The sequence below is a fragment of the Salvia miltiorrhiza genome, chromosome 7 (genome assembly GCF_028751815.1).
Source record: "Salvia miltiorrhiza cultivar Shanhuang (shh) chromosome 7, IMPLAD_Smil_shh, whole genome shotgun sequence".
Lineage (NCBI taxonomy): Eukaryota > Viridiplantae > Streptophyta > Magnoliopsida > Lamiales > Lamiaceae > Salvia > Salvia miltiorrhiza.
The window spans coordinates 41,759,900-41,779,541 of NC_080393.1; the positions used below are offsets into that span (position 1 = coordinate 41,759,900).

The 19,642-nt window shown below is 32.7% G+C and overlaps 1 protein-coding gene across 2 annotated transcripts; it reads left to right on the top strand.

The window, feature by feature from the left end:
• The first annotated feature begins 232 nt into the window (after positions 1-232).
• Positions 233-12,642, top strand: LOC130992981 (glutamine-dependent NAD(+) synthetase-like). Of its 2 annotated transcripts, none has more exons than XM_057917690.1 (13): positions 233-755; positions 832-1,140; positions 4,497-4,720; positions 4,819-4,922; positions 5,015-5,155; positions 5,226-5,394; positions 5,472-5,598; positions 5,673-5,799; positions 10,737-10,895; positions 10,998-11,135; positions 11,205-11,297; positions 12,009-12,137; positions 12,212-12,642. In XM_057917690.1, exons 1-13 carry the CDS (start codon positions 562-564, stop codon positions 12,362-12,364), a joined length of 2,067 nt encoding a protein of 688 aa, XP_057773673.1. In that variant the 5' UTR covers positions 233-561; the 3' UTR covers positions 12,365-12,642. The 2 variants fall into 2 exon arrangements, with proteins under 2 accessions (XP_057773673.1, XP_057773674.1); XM_057917691.1 differs by having other exon boundaries at positions 234-755; positions 5,021-5,155.
• Positions 12,643-19,642: the final 7,000 nt, after the last annotated feature.

The following is a 19,642-nucleotide window of genomic DNA, read 5'->3' on the forward strand; positions in this document are numbered from 1 at the left end:
GGCGGGATTCTTTTTTAATTGGATGTGCTTTACAGATTAGTTGCATCCATTGAATTCAAGTTTAAATTAAGTTGGATTTAATCTTAAAAAAAGTAATCCATATTCTCATATCTTAGGTCGATTCCCAAAAAAAGATTCCGTCGAAATTGCACCATTCTTTTATTAAATACTCCCTCCGTCCACTAATTCAAGGCCTTCTTTCTTTTTTGGGACGTCCACCAATTCAAGGCTTATCCATTTTTAGTAAGTTTTTATTTATATTTAATTGGTGGGTCCCAAAACAATACACTTTTTCTCCACTCAACTAATAAACAATACATTAATTGTGGGTCCCTTTCTCCACTCAACTAATAAAAATACATTTTTTCTTAAAACCCGTGTTTTGCTCCTTAGGTCATGAATTAGTGGACGGAGGGAGTAACAAAGAACACGTGAACCATGACCGTAACTAGATCTGCAAATTGACATACACAGTCATGTAAGCATTGCTTATATATATAAATCGTTGAGTTTGAGTGTGTGTGTTTTAAACAAAGCATAGAGCTGTGAACAGATTTGAAGATGAGAGTGTTGAAGGTGGCGACGTGCAGCTTGAACCAATGGGCAATGGATTTCGACAACAACATGGGCAACATAAAGGAGTCAATACGCCGTGCGAAGGCCGCCAGCGCCACGATCCGGCTGGGGCCAGAGCTGGAGATCACCGGCTACGGCTGCGAGGATCATTTTCTTGAGCAAGACACTATCACCCACGCGTGCGTATTGCATATTATTCTATTTATTTGTAGCTGATTTAATATTTTAATTAAGTAAGTATAACCGATTGTGTAGGTGGGAGTGCTTGACGGAGCTGGTGGCGGGCGATTGGACGGATGAGATTCTGTGCAGCTTTGGGATGCCGGTGAGCAGAGGGGCGGAGGTGTACAACTGCCAGGTGCTGTGCCTGAACAGGAAGATCGTGTTGATACGGCCCAAGATGTGGCTGGCCAACGGGGGCGGCTGCGCCGAGCTCAGGTGGTTCACGGCCTGGAAGCAGACGGAGCCGCGCCTCGACGACTTCCTGCTTCCGTCGGATGTGGCGGAAGCCATCTCCCAGCCAACCGCACCTTTTGGATATGCCTACATTCAATTTCTGGACACGTTAGTCTCCCCTCTCTCTTTCACTTCCACCTTTTTTTGAAGAAAGAAGTAAAAAATGTTTTATCAAAAAATAAAAAATATACTCACAAAACAAGCCTTTAATAATTGAGAAAAAAATAAGGTGGAAAGTTGTCCAAATAATTCAGGAAATAAAGTTCCGCACCATCAAAGATTATTAGGAGTATTATTATTATTATTGTTGAGGCAATTGCTGTTCTTTGATGTAGAACTTTGAAAGTTTAGTGTACGAGGGAATTCTTTTAGAAGTCGTCTTTTTTTTTTTTTTTTTTTTTTCTTTTTCTTAATCCGGTTTCCAACTAGATATACCACCAGATGCCTAGTTCCCATGGTCTGATCCACCCTAGTTCAGTCCATTCAGATCAGCATGGTAATTCATATACATCCTCCATTCACGAAATAAACTCTCATTTGATGCTCGACACGAAGATTAAGAAAACTTAAAAATTTAATGAGTGACAAAAGTGATAAATGTGTTGTGTGGTGGATCTATGAGTGATAAATGATACTCCCTCCGTCCCAAACGAAATGTCATGTTTTTCTTTTTGGGCTGTCCCAAACGAAATGTCCTGTTTCCTTTTTTGGCAATACACTCTCTCTCTATACTTAATATTTAAATAATTTTCACCAACCCACTTTATTTACTTTATACACATTTCTTAATCTCCGTGCCGAAAAGAAAGAGGACATTTCGTTTGGGACGGAGGGAGTAATAAATATAGAATGTAAAAGTGATAAATATGTTGTGAGTGGGCCCATGAGTGATAAATGATACTCCATCCGTCCCACGAATCTTGAGTCAATTTTCTTTTTCGGTCGTTCCACGAATTTTGAGTCATTTCTATATATAGTACTCCCTTCGTCCACCAATCAACTTCCCATTTGCCTCTAAAATTTTGTCCACCAATTAACTTTCACTCTGTTTTTTGGACATATATACCATCTCTTACTTTTTAAATTGCTACACTTTACCAATTGGATCCACCACACTCTATCATTACCTGTCTAATTGATCCAATTTTGATGTTAATTAAATGGGCCGATTATATTAGCACTCCCTAAATAGGACATTTTAATGTTAATTAAATGGACTAGGATATTTCGAATTTTCAGTTTATTTATTTTCTGAAAAATTTATTTCCAGTTTATTTATTTATTTCCAATTTATTCATTTTCTAAATTTTCAATTTATTTATTTATTTATTTATTTATTTTCCAGTTTATTTATTTTCTGAAAAATTTATTTCCAGTTTATTTATTTATTTCCAATTTATTCATTTTCTAAATTTTCAATTTATTTATTTATTTATTTTCCAGTTTATTTATTTATTTTCTGAATTTTCAGTTTATTTATTTTTGAATTTTCAGTTTATTTATTTTCTGAAAACTTTATTTCCAGTTTATTTATTTATTTTCTGAATTTTCAGTTTATTTATTTATTTATTTTTGAATTTTCAGTTTATTTATTTTCAGAAAAATTTATTTCCAGTTTATTTATTTATTTTTTGAATTTTCAGTTTATTTATTTTCTAGTTTATTTATTTATTTATTTTCTGAATTTTCAGTTTATTTATTTATTTATTTTCGAATTTTCAATTTATTTATTTATTTATTTATTTATTTTTGAATTTTCAGTTTATTTATTTTCTGAAAAATTTATTTCCAGTTTATTTATTTATTTATTTTCTAAATTATCAGTTTATTTATTTATGTATTTTTGAATTTTCAGTTTATTTATCAACAAATAGCTTATCAAAAAAAAAACTTTAAGTCAAGGCATTAAAATAATGTCAAATTGCTAGTGAAAGATTAGTAAAAGTAATCAAAATATGTTAACACTACCCTTTTAGTCTTTTACACCACATTTTTCAGCTTTCTTAGTTTCTGTGCCGACCACCAAATGGGAAGTTGATTGGTGGACGGAGGGAGTAATAATTAGGAAAAAAATAAGGGATTCTAATTAAACTTATCTTAATTAATTGTGTATTTTTCTACTTTATTACCTACACACTTAAAACATTAATCTTCAACTCTTTAATTCCAGTGCCAAAAAGAAGTAACTCAAGATTCATAGGATGGATGGAATAGTATATATTTAGAATATAAAAGAGATAAAAGTGTTATGTGGTGGGTCCATGAATAGTAAAAGGTAGTAAATGTAGAAAATAAGAGAATGTATAATTGAACAAATATTTAAGGGTAAGTAAGAGTTTATTTCGTGGACGGAGGGAGTACTTTTTAGGACTTTTAGAAATATATGAACTAATACAAGTAAAAAACAATACTTCATCCGTCTCATCAAAAGTGATCTCTATTCCATTATGGGACGTCCAACTATAAATTGCCTATTTTCATAAATGAAAAAATTTAACTTTTAAAAAAATATAGACCTACCACTTTTAAGCAATTTACATTTTCTTTTTAATTTTTGTATCAAAAAGCTTTGAATCATTTATAATGGGACGAAGGAATATGTACTAATACATGCTGTGCAGTAAAAACTAGTACTCCACAATCTACTCTAGGCCCATATATTTATTACTATGGTAACAATGAGGAACAAATTAATTACTTGTTCTTTAGCATAATTAACCATAATTTATATTTTGTTTGAGTGCATGTGTATTTTATAATAATAATAATTAGGGTAAAATGATAAAAAAAAAAAAAAACTCTTTTGAAAGATAAAATTTTAAAAATACCCACCCTTTACAAACCATACAAGTAATAATAATTTAAGATATTTTTATTCTTATGTCCATTTATTTTATTAAAATTATAAAAAAAATTAAAATAATAAAATAAAAAAGTGAAGTCCTACCACCACCCGCTGACCGCCCATAATCACCGCATGCCACCGTCGATTGATTACCACAGCCCATCGGCAGCCGACTTCCACCGCATGCCATCGTCAATCGACGACCACCGCGTCATTGCCAATCGTTGTACTTTGCAAATCTACAATACTACCACCAACCAACACCAAAATACTTGAATCAAAATGAATTCTCAACCCTAACATATACTCGACTTGATGCTCGACGTTCACTTGCTCGACCGATCGTTAAGCAATAGTTCAAATTGAGCTATTGCTCGACACTCGAGCATTGAGCATCGAATGTCGAGCGTCGAGCATCGGAGAACTAAGAGAGAGAAAGAGAGAGAAGAGTATAATTATTTTTAATTATATTTTCATGAAGGGTATAAATATCTTAAATGGGTATTATTTATATGTTCTAATTTGTGTGGACATTTTTTTATTTTTGTATGTGTTTGAGAATGGGTTAAAATTACAACTAAGCCATACTAACTTATACAATATTATGTGTTGTTCTTAGAGCTGTTGCAGCTGAAATCTGCATGGAATTATTTAGTCCAGTACAAGTTCACCCTGAACTGGCATTGAATGGAGTAGAAGTATTCATGAATGCAAGTGGAAGCATTCATCTAAAGCAGAAGAAGGATCGTCGTCTTCGCCTTATCACCACCGCCATGTCTGCTCGTGGAGGAGTTTACATGTACAGTAATCACTTAGGATGTGATGGTTCCAGGGTTTACTATGGTAGATTGCTTTCCACCTACTCCTACCTACTTATATATATATATATATATATATATATATATCAATAATTCTCTAAATTTGTTTAATTTGATGTGCAGATGGATGCTCATGTATTGTTGCAAATGGAGATGTGGTTGCCCATGCCCAACAATTTTCATTGAAAGATGTCGATATGGCCATTGCCCAAGTAGATCTAGACAAGGTATGCAACTCAACTTTATCCTAAATATTATAAAAATATCAACTTCTCGAATTTTGTGATATGTATATTAAGTTAGATTTTTGTTGACCAAGTTGCAGGTGACCAATTTGAGACTCTCTAACAGCAGCTATCGGGAACAAGCAAGTTGCAAAAAGAAAGTTCCATCCATTTTTATACCTTACAAGCTTTGCCACTCTTTCAAGCTCCAAAACTCAGTTTCAACTCCAATAAAGGTAAATCAATCCAAGCTTTTCATTAGGATAGAATGATTGAATATGTAATTAATGAATTGAAGAAGTATAGGTTGAGAGTGTGTGTGGTGAAGAGGAGATAGCGATGGGGGCAGCTTGCTGGTTGTGGAATTATCTAAGAAGAAGCGGCGCCTCGGGTTTTCTGCTTCCACTCTCTGGTGGAGTGGCTTCTTCCTCTGTTGCTGCTATTGTTGGTTGTATGTGTCAACTCGTCGTCAAAGGTCGTCGTCTCTCTTCTATTCTAAAATATCAACCCCACTCTTTTACTAAACAAATAATGTTTCAAATAAGTTGGCAGAAATTGCAAATGGGGATGAACAAGTGAAAGCTGATGCAATGAGAATTGGGCACTACAATGATGGACAATTTCCAACGGACAGCAAAGAATTAGCTAAACGGATATTCTACACAATTTATATGGGCAGGTGAGATTGAATTTGAGCATATATGATAGTAATATATTAATATTGAATGAATAAGCTAAAAATAGATGGGATAGTTGTGAAGGGGGGTCAAGCAGCAGGGTGGTGGCAGAGCAAATCGGGTCATGGCATGTCGACATTGCTATAAATGGAGTGGTATCTGCGTTGCTATCCTTGTTCCGAACTCTCATCCCGGGGAAAAAGGTACACTTTTACCTAACTTATATATATAGATGGATGAGTTCCTTTAGTACCATGTCTTAATGTGCAGTATCCAATTTTAATCATATATTTGAGATATGAGGCGCATCAAAATTGTGACAGGTGGTAAAGTGCTTTCAAGGCATTTCGAGATAAAATCTGCACATGGATAAAATCGGAAAATTATTTTTGGTTATTAAAAAAAATGAAAATATATATATAAATATACATATATATTTGTTGATTTTTTTTAGATTTTCTGGGAAAATATATTTTTTATGTATAAAGTTTCACATAAAAATGCATAACAGAACACGCATAAATACATTAAAGTGTACAAAAAATACATTGCACTTTTTCAGAAATCTGAAATTTTCATCACTGGCCCACCCCAACCCCACCCACCCCCCAAAAATTGACATGTTTTACATTCATATAATTTTACACAAAAATACATAAAGCTTGACACAAAAATGCATAATTTTGAACAGAAAAATGCATTACATTTTTACAAATTTGATATTTTTGCCACCCCACCCCACACAACCCCGCACCCCCTAAAAACTGACATGTTTTACATGCATATAATTTCACATAAAAATGCATAAATTTTCATATAAAAATGCATTAAATTATACAAAAAATGCATTTCCTTTTAACAAATCTGTTATTTTCGCTACCCCACCCCCCCCCACCCACCACCCCAAGCCAACATTTTTTTAATTTTACAAATTCTGGTATTTTCGCCACTCCCCACCCCACCCCCAAGCCAAAAAAAATTATATTTTTTATTTTTTCAGATTTGTGAAAAGATCAGATTTGTGAAAAAATAAAAAAATAATAAAAAAATTTGGCATGGGGCTGGGGGGAAGGGGGGCAGCGGTTAAAAAAATCAGATTTGTGAAAAGAAAAAAAATTGGCTTGGTGGGTGGTGCTAGGGCGGGGTGGCAAAAATATCATATTTGCAAAAATGAAATGCATTTTTTGTATAATTTAATGCATTCTTTACGTGAAACTTTATGTAACTATGTAAAACTTTATATATTTTTGTGTGATTTTATATGCATGTGAAACATGTCTGTTTCTTGGGAGTGGGGTAGGGGTTGATCATGGGGAGGGTTGGGCGTGATGTGGGGTCGGGTGGCGAAAATATCAAATTTGTAAAAATGAAATGCATGTTTCTGTTCAAAGTTATGCATTTTTTGTGTCAAGTTTTATACATTTTTATGTGATATAATATGCATGTAAAATATGTCTATTTTGAAAAAAATTATTTTTTTTAATATCCTAAAAATATATTCCGATTTTACCCCTCTACAGATTTTACCTTGGAAGCTCCTTGTCACGTGTCACAATCTTGATGTGCCACATGTCCAAAATGTGTGGTCAAGATTGGGTACTACATACTACATTAAGACATGGTACTACATGATCATATATATATATATATATATAGGGTTGAGTTCAACAGAGAATTATCTTTTTATTCATCATGAACAAATCTATATATTTTACGAACAGATCAACATAACTAATGAACAGACGTATTTAGTAAAAATATAGAAAAATTCGCCACCAGCAGGATTCGAACCCGGGGCAAATTGCTGTTCATGCGGTACATTGATCTGTTCATTAAAATTATAGATGATCTGTTCGTTTTTATTTTACGAATTCTCTATTCTCCACAATATTTATCTTCTCTGTTGAACCCTTCTCTCTCTCTCTCTCTCTCTCTCTCTCTCTCTATATATATATATATATATATATATATATATATATATATATATAGGGGAGGGCTATACAGAAAACTCACCTTAGACTATAATATAAGAATAAAGCCTAACCATAAAAATCAAATCTTGAACGGCTTAGATTAATTTTTTATGGGCTGTTACATTCGTTCATAGATAATTTTCGATCAAGGGTATAATTGGGTACTGTAATTTAATCTCTCTTTCTATCTTAATAACCCGTTTCCGAAATTAAAGCCACATTTTTTGGAAAGGAAAATCTTATCATTGAGATACAGAATGATCCATTTAATTCGTACACTTAAATCATACTAATTCGTAACATTAATCACGAGAAACTGCTTCATAGTTCAAACGAAATATGTTCCATTTAATTCATACACTTAAAGCATAAATAATAAAAATAATCCATTTAATTCATACACTTAAAGCATAATAATTCGTAACATTAATCACGAGTAACTGTTTCATATTTCATACGAAATGTGATAAAATTTTATATGCACGTTATTATAACTAAAAATTTAAAACAAGTAAAATTACAATTCATACATGTAATTCATATTCTACAAGCTTGTAACCCACAATACAATATATATGTGTTCATAAAATTATAGTTCATACATGTAATTCATCAGATTCCTCTATTTATATTTTAAGTGTGAATTATTATATAAATCAGTATGAATTTAAACAAAGAGTTTCGTGAATTTAAACATAGATAATAGTACGTAATTTCAGTACACAACGATTCTCATTATTTTTGCAGATTGTTTAATGGAAAACGTATAGGTTTAAAGGAAATTTTTTTGATTTAATTGTACATGGAAAGTAATATATTTTTAATAAATAATATCCGCAAGATATGGAAGAAACGGATTGCATCAAATCTATAATTACTAACATATCCTCCTTAGTAACAGCCGTGTATTTTACAAATGAGATTTAAGATTAATCTTCACCATTAGATCTTCCAAATCCAATGGCTGTTATTGGATCCTATTTTATATGGTAAAAAAAGTTTTTATTTTAGTCTCTCCCGTTCATTATTACTCCATCCGTTCCATTATAAATTCTCATTACTTTTGATCACAGAAATTAAGAATTACGTAATTAGTAGATTAAGTGAGTTGGTGAAAATTATTTAAATATTAGATAGAGAGAAAAAATATGTTGCCAAAAAAAATGAGATATTTATAATGGAACGAACGAAGTAAATTATACTGAACCTCTAGTATACACACCTCAACAAATTGCAAATCTCTTATTAAATTTCATGACTATACCATGCTTTTCTTAATCCCATGTAATATATCTTTGTTAAAAGGGGTTATACTACAAATCCTTTTTAAAATACAAACTACATATATTTAATTTAGGGTTAATTGCATCAAAATACCTGACCTTTTTAATTGTAGCAAAAATTTTAGCTACGTTTCAATTTATTGCAATGTCCGTCCCACGTATATTTTTGGTCAAATCCATGCTGAGGTGGACCTCCGTAAAGCTTAGGTGGCTTGTCGTGCCGGGTAATGAAACATTGTCGTCTCAAATCCATTGCAATAAATTGAAACGTAGCTAAAATAAATTGGCTGGAAATAATGGATTTGGTCGGAAATATACGTGGGAGGGACATTGCAATAAATTGAAACGTAGCTAAAATTTTTGCTACAGTTTAAAAGTTTGTCAAAAAACCAAAATTTGGGAAAAGGTCAGGTATTTTGATGCAATTAACCCTTTAATTTATACTTCATTTGTCCCAACTTTTTAGTATACGTGCAATGAATAATATTGTCCATGGACGTTGGTCGGATAAAATGGACGATTATTCTATTATTTAGTCGATGTGTTGGTTGTTTTTAGAGTTTGCTTGTGTGTTTTGATTAGGTATTTTTGTTTAACGATCTCCTTTCGAGTTTCGTACCCTTAGTATGCTTAAAATGATTTTTTCTTTTTCTTTTATATTAAATCTTAATTTCATTCATTTGTCCCAACTTTTAGTATCCATTTGAAAGTGATACGTGTTTTAATAAAATGGTTGAGTGTGTTGTGAGTAGAATAAGGGTCCCACCTTTTATGTATAAGTGTTAAAATAATTAAAGTAGAGCAAGGGTCCCAACTCCCACCTACTTTTACTAAAAATAATACTCCCTCCGTCCACGAAATGAGTACCCATTTGTGGACGGCACGGGTTTTAAGAAATGTATGGAGTGTAGTGTGAATAGTTTAAGGGTCCCACTTTTTGAGTGTATTAATTAAAGGGATGTGTGGGGTACACTTGCCAAAAAGGGAAATGAATACTCATTTCGTGGACGGACGAAAAAGGAAATATGAGTACTCATTTCGTGGACGGAGGGAGTAATGTATACTAAAATGTGGGACTGCCAAAAAAGAAAAGTTAGATACTAAAAACTGGGACAGATGGAGTATAAAATATGCATGAATTCGTTGTGAAAATGTATTAATTTAAAAATTAAATTTTTTGTTTTCTATGAATTTTGAACGTACGTAAGATCAGTAATTCATCCAACAAAATGATGTATCTACCACAGATCTCCATGATCTAATAGCTAAAGATGATATATATATATATATATATATATATATATTAAATTATAGTGAGAATAAATATTTTCGTGAGAAATAAGAATGAATAAGTCAATAATACGAATAAACTGTTTGTAGTTCATGAATAGTGTATTAAGTTAATATGGTGAAATTTTCGTCCCATCCAGGATTAGAACCTAGATTTGAACAACTATTAATGCATTATAATGGCTTATTCGTAGATTTATATTGGCTTATTCATAGATTTATGATGGCTTATTCATTATTTTTCTTTTATATGATAAGTTTGAATAAATTAATATCAGTCATATCATTTGAATATCTAACATTTTAAATTCATTCTCATTTCTCATCACATTTGACTATTCTCACCGGATCATTTTTCGCTCTATTTCTTTCTCTCTCTAGATATATATATATATTTCATTCATATCTTTACATTAGGGTGAGATTTAACATCTTTATCTTTTGAGATTTGAAAGTTTAATAGAATTAAATCCAGGAGTTTAATATAAGGGACACGGTCTTTATTAATAGCCTATAAAATATGGGGAACAAGGTTGAGAGTAGACATATAAATGCTGAGTTATTGATAAGAGGAAGTGTTGGTATATATATCAGGCCACAAATATTGAGATACAAAAAATTAGCAGTCGAACAAAAATGATGGTGGCATTCATGCTAGCCTCACTCTTGCCATGCGCCCACCACAACTCCGGTTTTTATCTGGTTTTGAGTAGCACCACTGCCGATGAAGGATTATGTGGTAACCATACCAAGGTCTGAACAATATTGTCTTCTTTTTTTTTCTTTTTTTTATTGGAACCTAATTAAATATATTAATTTCAATTTCTTTGCTGATAAAAATTTGTCATTTTCAAGTATGGCTGCAGCTCGGGTGACATCAATCCAATTGGAAGCATAAATATGCAAGATCTTCGAGCATTCTTGAAATGGGCTGCTGCCAATCTGGGTTACTCATCTTTAGCAAACATTGAAGACACTACTATTGATTCTTTGGTATGATGAAATTAATTTTACTTTCACACGTACATCATTTTCTGATCGCTCTCGTTGGACAATATATAGGAGAGAATGGAGACAGGAATGACAGACGAAGAACTTTCAACATATGGAAGGTTGCGAAAGACTTTACGTTGCGGACCAGTGTCCATGTTTGAGGTATATATTTATATAGGATGGAGTTAAGAAGATAAAATCGAATGAATTTAGATTTATTTATAATGGTTAATTTTATCTAGATACATAAAATATGATCAAATTTTGGTTTTAACCAACATTAATTTTTGGTTAATTCATTCATAAACTTTGAATTCTTTTGAAATATGTCCAAGTTAAATTTTTGGCTACATTTAATCGTACGTGGACGACACCTAAATTGTACTACATGGCATTTGAGCTGGCTATGACTAGGTAATTTGAACTAAAACGATGTTTTAGCTTTATAATTTATTCATTTTTTTGCCTTTTTCTATGACTAGGTAATTTGAACTAAAACAATGTTTTAGCTTTATAATTTATTTATTTTTTTGCCTTTTTCTATGACTAGGTAATTTGAACTAAAACGGTGTTTTAGCTTTATAATTTATTTATTTTTTTGCCTTTTTTTAGTGTACCTCGTCTTTTTCTTTTTTCTTTTTAGTCCACCCTAAAAATGATCAGTTTTTAGCCCACCTTAAAAATTATCACGTAATATAATTTCGATATAGAATTAATTCAGGTAAAAAATTTAATTCGGGTCAAATTCGAAAAGCTATGAATTATTAACAAATAAAATATTAATGTTGGTTAAAAATTGAAATTTGGTGTGATATATTTCATGTATTTATGGACAATTGGCCCTATTTATAATCTAATTAACTATTGTGACAGGATCTATGCGATAAATGGGGCGCAAAGTTAAGTCCAACAGAAATAGCAAAGAAAGTGAAACTTTTCTTCAAGTGTTACTCAATTAGTCGACATAAGATGACCATTCTAACGCCTTCTTATTTAATGGAGGTATTAAAATTTTCTCATAATTAATTGATTTAGCTAATGAAGAAACATTAAGTTTTTGCTTGAGTTTTTTGCAGACTCACTCATCTGACGACAATAGATTCGATCAACGACAAATCCTCTACAATCCAGAGTGGTCTCATCAATTCAGGAAGATAGATCGACTTGTACAACAACAACTTAATGGTGATGGAGAAGCTCTTGCAACCTCAAACATCGTAAATTCATGATAATTTAAGTAGAGTCAAGTTAAAAAATCACACCACTAAATTTCATGATTGTCAAAGTAATGCATTTCTTAGATTTAGGTAAGGAAGGAGTCGTTTGTAAGTTGTATCTGTGTGTGCGCGATTTCAGACACAGAGAGAGGGTTCCGTGTAAAAGAAAAAGGAAGAAGAAAGGGAGGTAGGTTTGGGCTTTAAGTTGCGCTACTTTATTTTATTTTGTTTGGGCTGAGATTTGATCAAATGAACTGGCCTGCTTCTTTTTATTTAAGGGTAATATTATACACGGCCTCCATTTTACTCATTGTAGCCTTTATTTTAAAATAAAAATAAAAATATTAATGAATAATGTAAACTTTAATAACTAAAAATCTAAAGATACAAAAATACGCTAGAATACAATAAAATGTATAGCCCCAACAAAATTGAAGATCAAAATATATTTTTAAGTCGATAAAACGAATTGGAAAATCAAATACCCCAGTTATCCATGACTGATATGCCTAATTAATGAGGAAGAGAAACGGAAAAGTCGACGTCTACGACCTCCCACAGCAATTCAACATTGAAAATAAAATATTCCGACGACATAAACTCTTGATCGTTCCACTGTCTCCAACTTGGGTGGAATTATAGGAATGGTGTGGGTGGTTCTAGATCAACTAATTTTTGCTGGAGCTCTCTACCACAACCAGATTCCTAATTAGCGAAACAAGACGGTAGAGCCCAAATTCACCAGAGCTTTCTATATCCTATTCTACAATCGACAAGTATCTATTCCCCAAAGAGCATCCTTGTATGTAATCATTTGATAGGATAAATGTTGTCATACTACCTATTTGATTGAAACTATATGTTCTTTTTTAAAGAAATTGTGTTATTCTTCAATTTTCTTTTGCATGTTTCGTTCTCAAGGAATCTCTTGAAGGTTTCTTATATTAATTTGGGGCTATAAGTTTTATTAAAATTCCTTGTCGTATTTTTATGTATATAGATTTCTAATCGGTGAAGTTTTAATTTTTTGGGGCTATAAGGGCAAAACAGTTTATTTATTAATATTATTTATTTATTTATTTATTTTAAGTTAGAGGTTATAGTGAGTAAAATGGGGGTTGTGTATACCCTTTATTTAAACTTGGACCTATTTACTTAAAAGTTGGGTTGTGCTTTTAATGAAGAAAACGGCTTTGAATAAAGGGATGGTCTTGTATGCGGCAACCGCATACTATGCGACCGGGTCGGGTCCGTCTTGACCCGAACCGATTACACAATCTATGTTAATGTGTTCACAGTTAAAAAGAAAACAGGTGTTGTGGTGTAATGGCTACTGTGTGTGTCTTAAGTTGTTCAACATGAATGTCATAGGTTCGACTGGAACCATTTTTACTAGCGAATTTTTTGTGTTTTGAAATATCTTATTCTACAATGTTTTTCTACTATTTTTTTTGTGTTTATTTTTTAATTTGTACTTTTTTTAATATTTATTCTTTTTTGCTTTTTTTATATTGTGTTTTGCAACATCTTATTCTACCTTTTCTCAATGTTTTTCTACTTTTTTTTTGTGTTTATTTTTTAATTTGTGTTTTTTTTGCGTTTTTATATTGATTTATTTATTTCTAAGTTATTTCAAAGTATATATTGTTATGATGAAAAGTAATTATCTGAATGAAGAAAAATAATATTTTTAGAACATTACCTTTCTTTATATCAAAAATTTTCGTGTAAAATGTAATAATTTTGAAATATTATTTCTTCATATAAATAATTACTTTTTATTAAGACAATATTTACTTTTAATAAGTATAAAATATACATTTGTTAGCACAAATATATATTTTTAATATAATTATTTACCTCATTCAATATAAAGTATTATATTTTCTAAACCCTAAACCCTGAATACTAAACCCTAAACACTAAATCTTGAACAATAATAAGAATATTTACTTTTAATGAGCATAAGATATACATTTGTTCACACAAATGTATACTTATGTTAATATAAGTATTTAACTTCATTCAATATAAAGTATTAGTATATTTTTTAAACCCTAAACCTGAACTCTAAACCTTGAACACTAAATCCTAAACTCTAATAGGAATATTACTCTTAATAAGTATAAAATATACATTTGTTAGCACAAATGTATACTTATGTTAATATAGTATTTACCTTTCATTCAATATAAAATATTATATTTTCTAAACCCTAAACCCTGAAAACTAAATAACTAAAATTATAAATTCTCGGAAATAAAAGTAACAATTATTGTGAACAAATGTAATAATTAAAAAATATTACATTTCATTGTAATAATAGTTACTTTTGTTGGCAACAATAATTACTTTTGTTTACAAAAATAATTTATTGAACAAATAACTAAAAGTAAATGTTCTTATAAATAAAAATAAACATTATTATGAACTAAAAATACAATATTATGAACTATCAACATACGAATTTTTCTACGTATTGACATCGACTTCATCTTCGTTTTCGAGTTCCCAACATTTATTATCAAAATTATGTTTCACTTAATCAAACAAAAAATGCACAATAAAGAGTTATCCTTGAAGAAAAACTACTAATCAAATGCATGCCAAATTTTGACTGGAATTACACGTATCTTGCAACATAAGAAATCAAATACACATGGAGAAATTTGAATTTCTCCATAAGAAATCAACATAAGAAATCAAATACACATGCAGAAATGCACATTTGGACGAACACCCCATTTTTTTTTACCCAAAAAAGAAGAAAAAGAAAAGGAATTTGAATTTCTCAATGTCTGTATCTTGTTCGACGAAATTCCAACAAGACATTTCCAAATTTTTATTATGAAATAACCCACCCTAAATTCCCTCATTCTGCAACTCATTCAGCGACTGTGGCTGCGCCGCTTGAAAATCCGATCTGTCGATTTGGAGAAAAAGGCTTCGCGGACAGCCGGCCAAGTACTCGTCATCCGAGATGCGCTTCGCTATTAAGAGTTTTATGTTGATACATGAGTTTTCATTAGAGTTTAGTTTACATGATAAAAAGGGAATCTATATGTGTATAATGAGTTATATGATGAATGAGATCATGTTTGAGTGTTTGAGTAATTTTGAGCATGAAAATGAGAAGAGAATTTTAATGATGCGTTCGTTGAAACGTTTTCCTTGAGATTTGAGTCTAAAGATGTAAGAGAAGAGTCGAGATTGAGTATGATGAGCATTATGTTGTACTTGAATGTTTTTGAATGCTATAAGTGTTTAAAATAAGCTTTGATGAGTTTGCTTTGAAGAAATGTTGAGTTGAGCATGTTTGCTTGTGTGTTTGAGTTCAGAGTCATTTTTCGTGATGCACTGACCTACTGTTTTCGAGGGGTTTTTGTTACCCAAACACCATGAAAATTTTATGGTAAGTATATTTGAGAGTCTTGAGAACACCGATAAAAATTCAAGTCATTTGGACTTCGTTTACTATTTTTATAAAATGACAAACCAAAACTGCTACGTTCTGCCGAAATGTTCGGTGAGTAGCCAATAGAGTCACCTTTTTCAGTATCTTTCCTTATCGTTTTGGAACCCAAATTTTTATTGTTAAGACATGAGTGTCTTAGCTATGTACCCACCAAATTTCATACCTTTTTCACAATGTTTACTATTTTTCAAAAATAAAAATTTTCGATTGCCAAAAACTGCCGAATATGGTAGACTGTAGTAAAACAGTCATATCTCCTAAAATACTTGGAGTTTTTTATCCTGATTTTTTTAAATGAAACTAGACTCAAAGAGGTTTCTTTTGGTATAGGATACGACTCCAGGGGAGTTCTGTACCCAGTCTGATGAGGTTTTGAAGTTGAGTCAGTGCAGAGTGAAGTTTATTTTTGACTTGTCTATGTGTGTTTTTCATATGCTTAAGTGTTTATGCTTGTTTATGTGCTTAAATGCTATGAGTTTGATCCGAGTTGAGAGTTAAGTCGAGAGTAGGACGTGTGAATCTTTAGAAGTTAAGAATACCTAGGGATTGAGTTTTAATGGGTAAATAGACGTTGAGCGAGAAGTTATAGTTTGAGATGAGATTGGTTTTACTAAATGAATTTCTGACTAAGGTTTGTTTTATCACATGAACCTTCGATGACGATGATGATGATATATGAAGGCCCGAGCGAGACGAAGAAGTAAGTCGCCTGATTTCTTTCCAGGATTAGCGAAGGACTTCAGGTGGGCAATATTTTGAGTATACGTATATCGTATGAGCTTTCTAAAATGATTTAATGATGTTATGAGCTTATCAAATGATTTGAGATAAATGATGTTTAAGAATTGTTTGACTTGCCAATTTTTGATGTTGAGCTTGTGTGTTACCCTCTATTGATGAGACGAATTCGGTCCTGCCACAAGCGGGATTTTGTGCACAGAGGTGACTGTGAGCCGTCTTCGGGTCGGCCGGTCACGGTACTTGAGAGGGAGGCCTACTTCTCAGTACCTTTGATGATGATGAATTGTAGATGTGGTACATACATGATGAGTACTTTGATAGTGCTATCGTTTTTTTATGATGATATGTTTATTAAAACTGCATGCACAGATTCATTTACGCTAACTTTATTCCTGTGTATTGCTGAGATGTGGCAAGTTTCAAACCTATAGCTCTAAGAGCACCTTTCTTGTTTTTCGGCGTTTGCCCACTGAGTATTATGTACTCACGCCCAACGTATATTTCTAAATGTGCAGGCTAAGCGGGGAGCGAGATTGGTCTGGTGCTGGTGGGGGAAACATTTCATTCGATGTATTTTAAATTTCCATGTTGCCTTTATGATAATAGGCAATCGATGGCTTTCTGTTCTTCCATAGCTCGTATGGAGTTTTTCCATGTCTCTGAGTGAGGAAGGAGCGATTCTGCGTGTAGTGACTCAACCTAGAACACCTCTATTTTGACTTGCAATAGAACAAGGACATCCTAGTGATGGTAAGTTGACCCAGTGTCATCTCTCAAGGAAAGTCTTAAAGGGCTTCTAATTGTATCGCGAGAAAAAACAGTAAAGAAAGCAATAAAGAGTTTGATTATTAAACTAAAACTTAGAATTAAAAACTTAATTAAAAACTGAACTTAAAATTAAACTAGGCGAGTTGAACTATTAAATCCTAGGCAAGATTTTAAAGAACTTAAATTAAACCCACTTATGAATTTAAAGACTTGTAAATTAAAAACTTCTAATCTAGACATGAAACTAAAGTGCATAATTTAAATTGCATAATTAAAACGAAAGCATAAACATGAACGAAAAACGTAAACATGATTAAACGAAAATAAATTGAATTAAAGTGTGAAATACCGTAAATGTCTTGAATGTGTAATTGTGTCACTCAATCACAATTCAAGAATAAAAACTACATAAAACTAAATTGAAATCTGTTGGGAACCTTGTGGAATATCCTAACCCTTGTTTTGATGATACCAAAATTCATAGGACTTAAATGTAATAGACTAGAATCGTTTTGAACTCAAGTGTTAGAGTTCGTTTCTAGTTTAGTTGCGGTGTTGAAGACTGAAGACTGAAGAACGAAGACTGAAGACTGAAGACTGGAGTTACCAACTGAAGTATCAGTTGAAGAATCAGTTGAAGACTGATTATTTAATGCGCGCCATGGACTGATACTAAAGACAAGTATCAGTTGAACATTCCTCCTAGGACTGATCTTCCAACGTTCAGAGGAAGCCACGTACGCTCAAGTACAGCCGCATTAAATGCAGAGATATCTCAATATCTTATCTCTGCAGAGGTCATTCCTATCTGGTGGCTACTTTTCAGAGATGTCACATCTCCTGTCCTTCAAAGAGAGCCGTTTCCACACAGACAAGGAACCTCGAAGATTGAAGCCTCAGCCCAAATTCGAATTGCTCTCCAACGGAAGAAATCTTGAGGACGATTTACGCCAACGGATCTATTCAAGAGTTCTCCTACAAATAGCGCTCGAGGATCACTTCAATCTTCACCGATTCAACAACATAAGCTGAAGCTCTGCCGAAATAGCTACTCAGCCTAAAGCTTAACCGCTCAAAGCTTGAATCGAAGAAGAGAATACCAAAGCCAAAATCAGTCACTGCTGATTACATACATTCTCTTAGACCCTAGGCAAATATCTGTGTACCCAGAAGCCAAAGGTCAAACTTGCTTCAAAGAACTTGTTCTTTGTAAGTATAGTTGGCACTCGTTTAAACCTCTCCCCCATAAGAGTGTTTGAGTGACTCGGGGTTCAGGAAGGTACTCTGAACTCTGAAAGGGAAGTCTGAGCACGAGGTGTGCTTAGCAGGGAAATCCTACGCGAGGTGTGTAGGTGCTGAAGAGAGTTTATCTTCAGTTTACGGTTTGCAGTGCACCAGGCAAGCACTTGCGGAGTGGATTGTTGGTCTGATCAACCAGCCGTGGATGTAGGAAAGAGTTTTTCCGAACCACGTAAAAGTCTCTGTGTTATTTACAGCTTTCAGTTTTACATTCATATCTGTGCTATTTCAATTGATAAAACTGAACACTGACTAACAGCAAAGAGATACCCTAATCCAACTATCTGCTCCACCGAGGCTATTCGAAACTAAGTTTATTTTCCGCTGCGTATGATATCAATCTGACTCACTATCCTCTGATAGTAAGGAAGAGAGATATCATCTTTATCTTTGCAAACACGACTGAAGCCCTTACGTGGATCAGTTAAGTTTCAGTGACTTAACTGATAACTCTTTACTGAAGAGCTTTCAGTATCAGTCGTCAACCCTGTTGGTCAAAACTAATTTCGGTTAAACAGGTGTCTAGTTTGCATGCTAAGTTTCGTTTCTATCTATGACTGAGATCCCTCTGATTGAGGTTGGTAGATAGTCATAAAAATAGCCTATAGGTGTATTCTCCCCCCCATACAGCTATTCGAGATCCCCCGGACCTAACAATTGGTATCAAAGCAGGTTGTTCGCAAGAACTATCTGTCTCTGACTAGTTCCTACTTGAACTAGATCCTTCTTCTTAAAGGTCTCGAAGAAGTTTTACTCTTTCTTTTTTATGCTTGCTATTTGCTCTATCTGCTGTTATCTGTTCTCTCTTTTTTTATGGAGACTAACCACAACATATTATCTTCTCTACCTATGTTTAGTATTGAAAAATACGACATATGGAAGTTTCGGCTTGAAAGCTTCCTCATAGCCCAACATTGCAGAATGTGGGAAGTCATCACCAGCGGTCCAATCATCATCACCGAAATTGTAAAAAGGGTTCCTAATGACATCCGTCAGGAACCTTACGA

What these genes read in the sequence shown, in the direction of transcription:
- LOC130992981 (XM_057917690.1), top strand. Translation starts at nt 562, where the DNA reads ATGAGAGTGTTGAAGGTGGCGACGTGCAGCTTGAACCAATGGGCAATG. An exon ending in CAGTTTCAACTCCAATAAAG is followed by an intron (nt 5,156 to 5,225) that starts GTAAATCAATCC and finishes GAAGAAGTATAG; the next exon opens with GTTGAGAGTGTGTGTGGTGA. An exon ending in CTCTCATCCCGGGGAAAAAG is followed by an intron (nt 5,800 to 10,736) that starts GTACACTTTTAC and finishes TATATATATCAG; the next exon opens with GCCACAAATATTGAGATACA.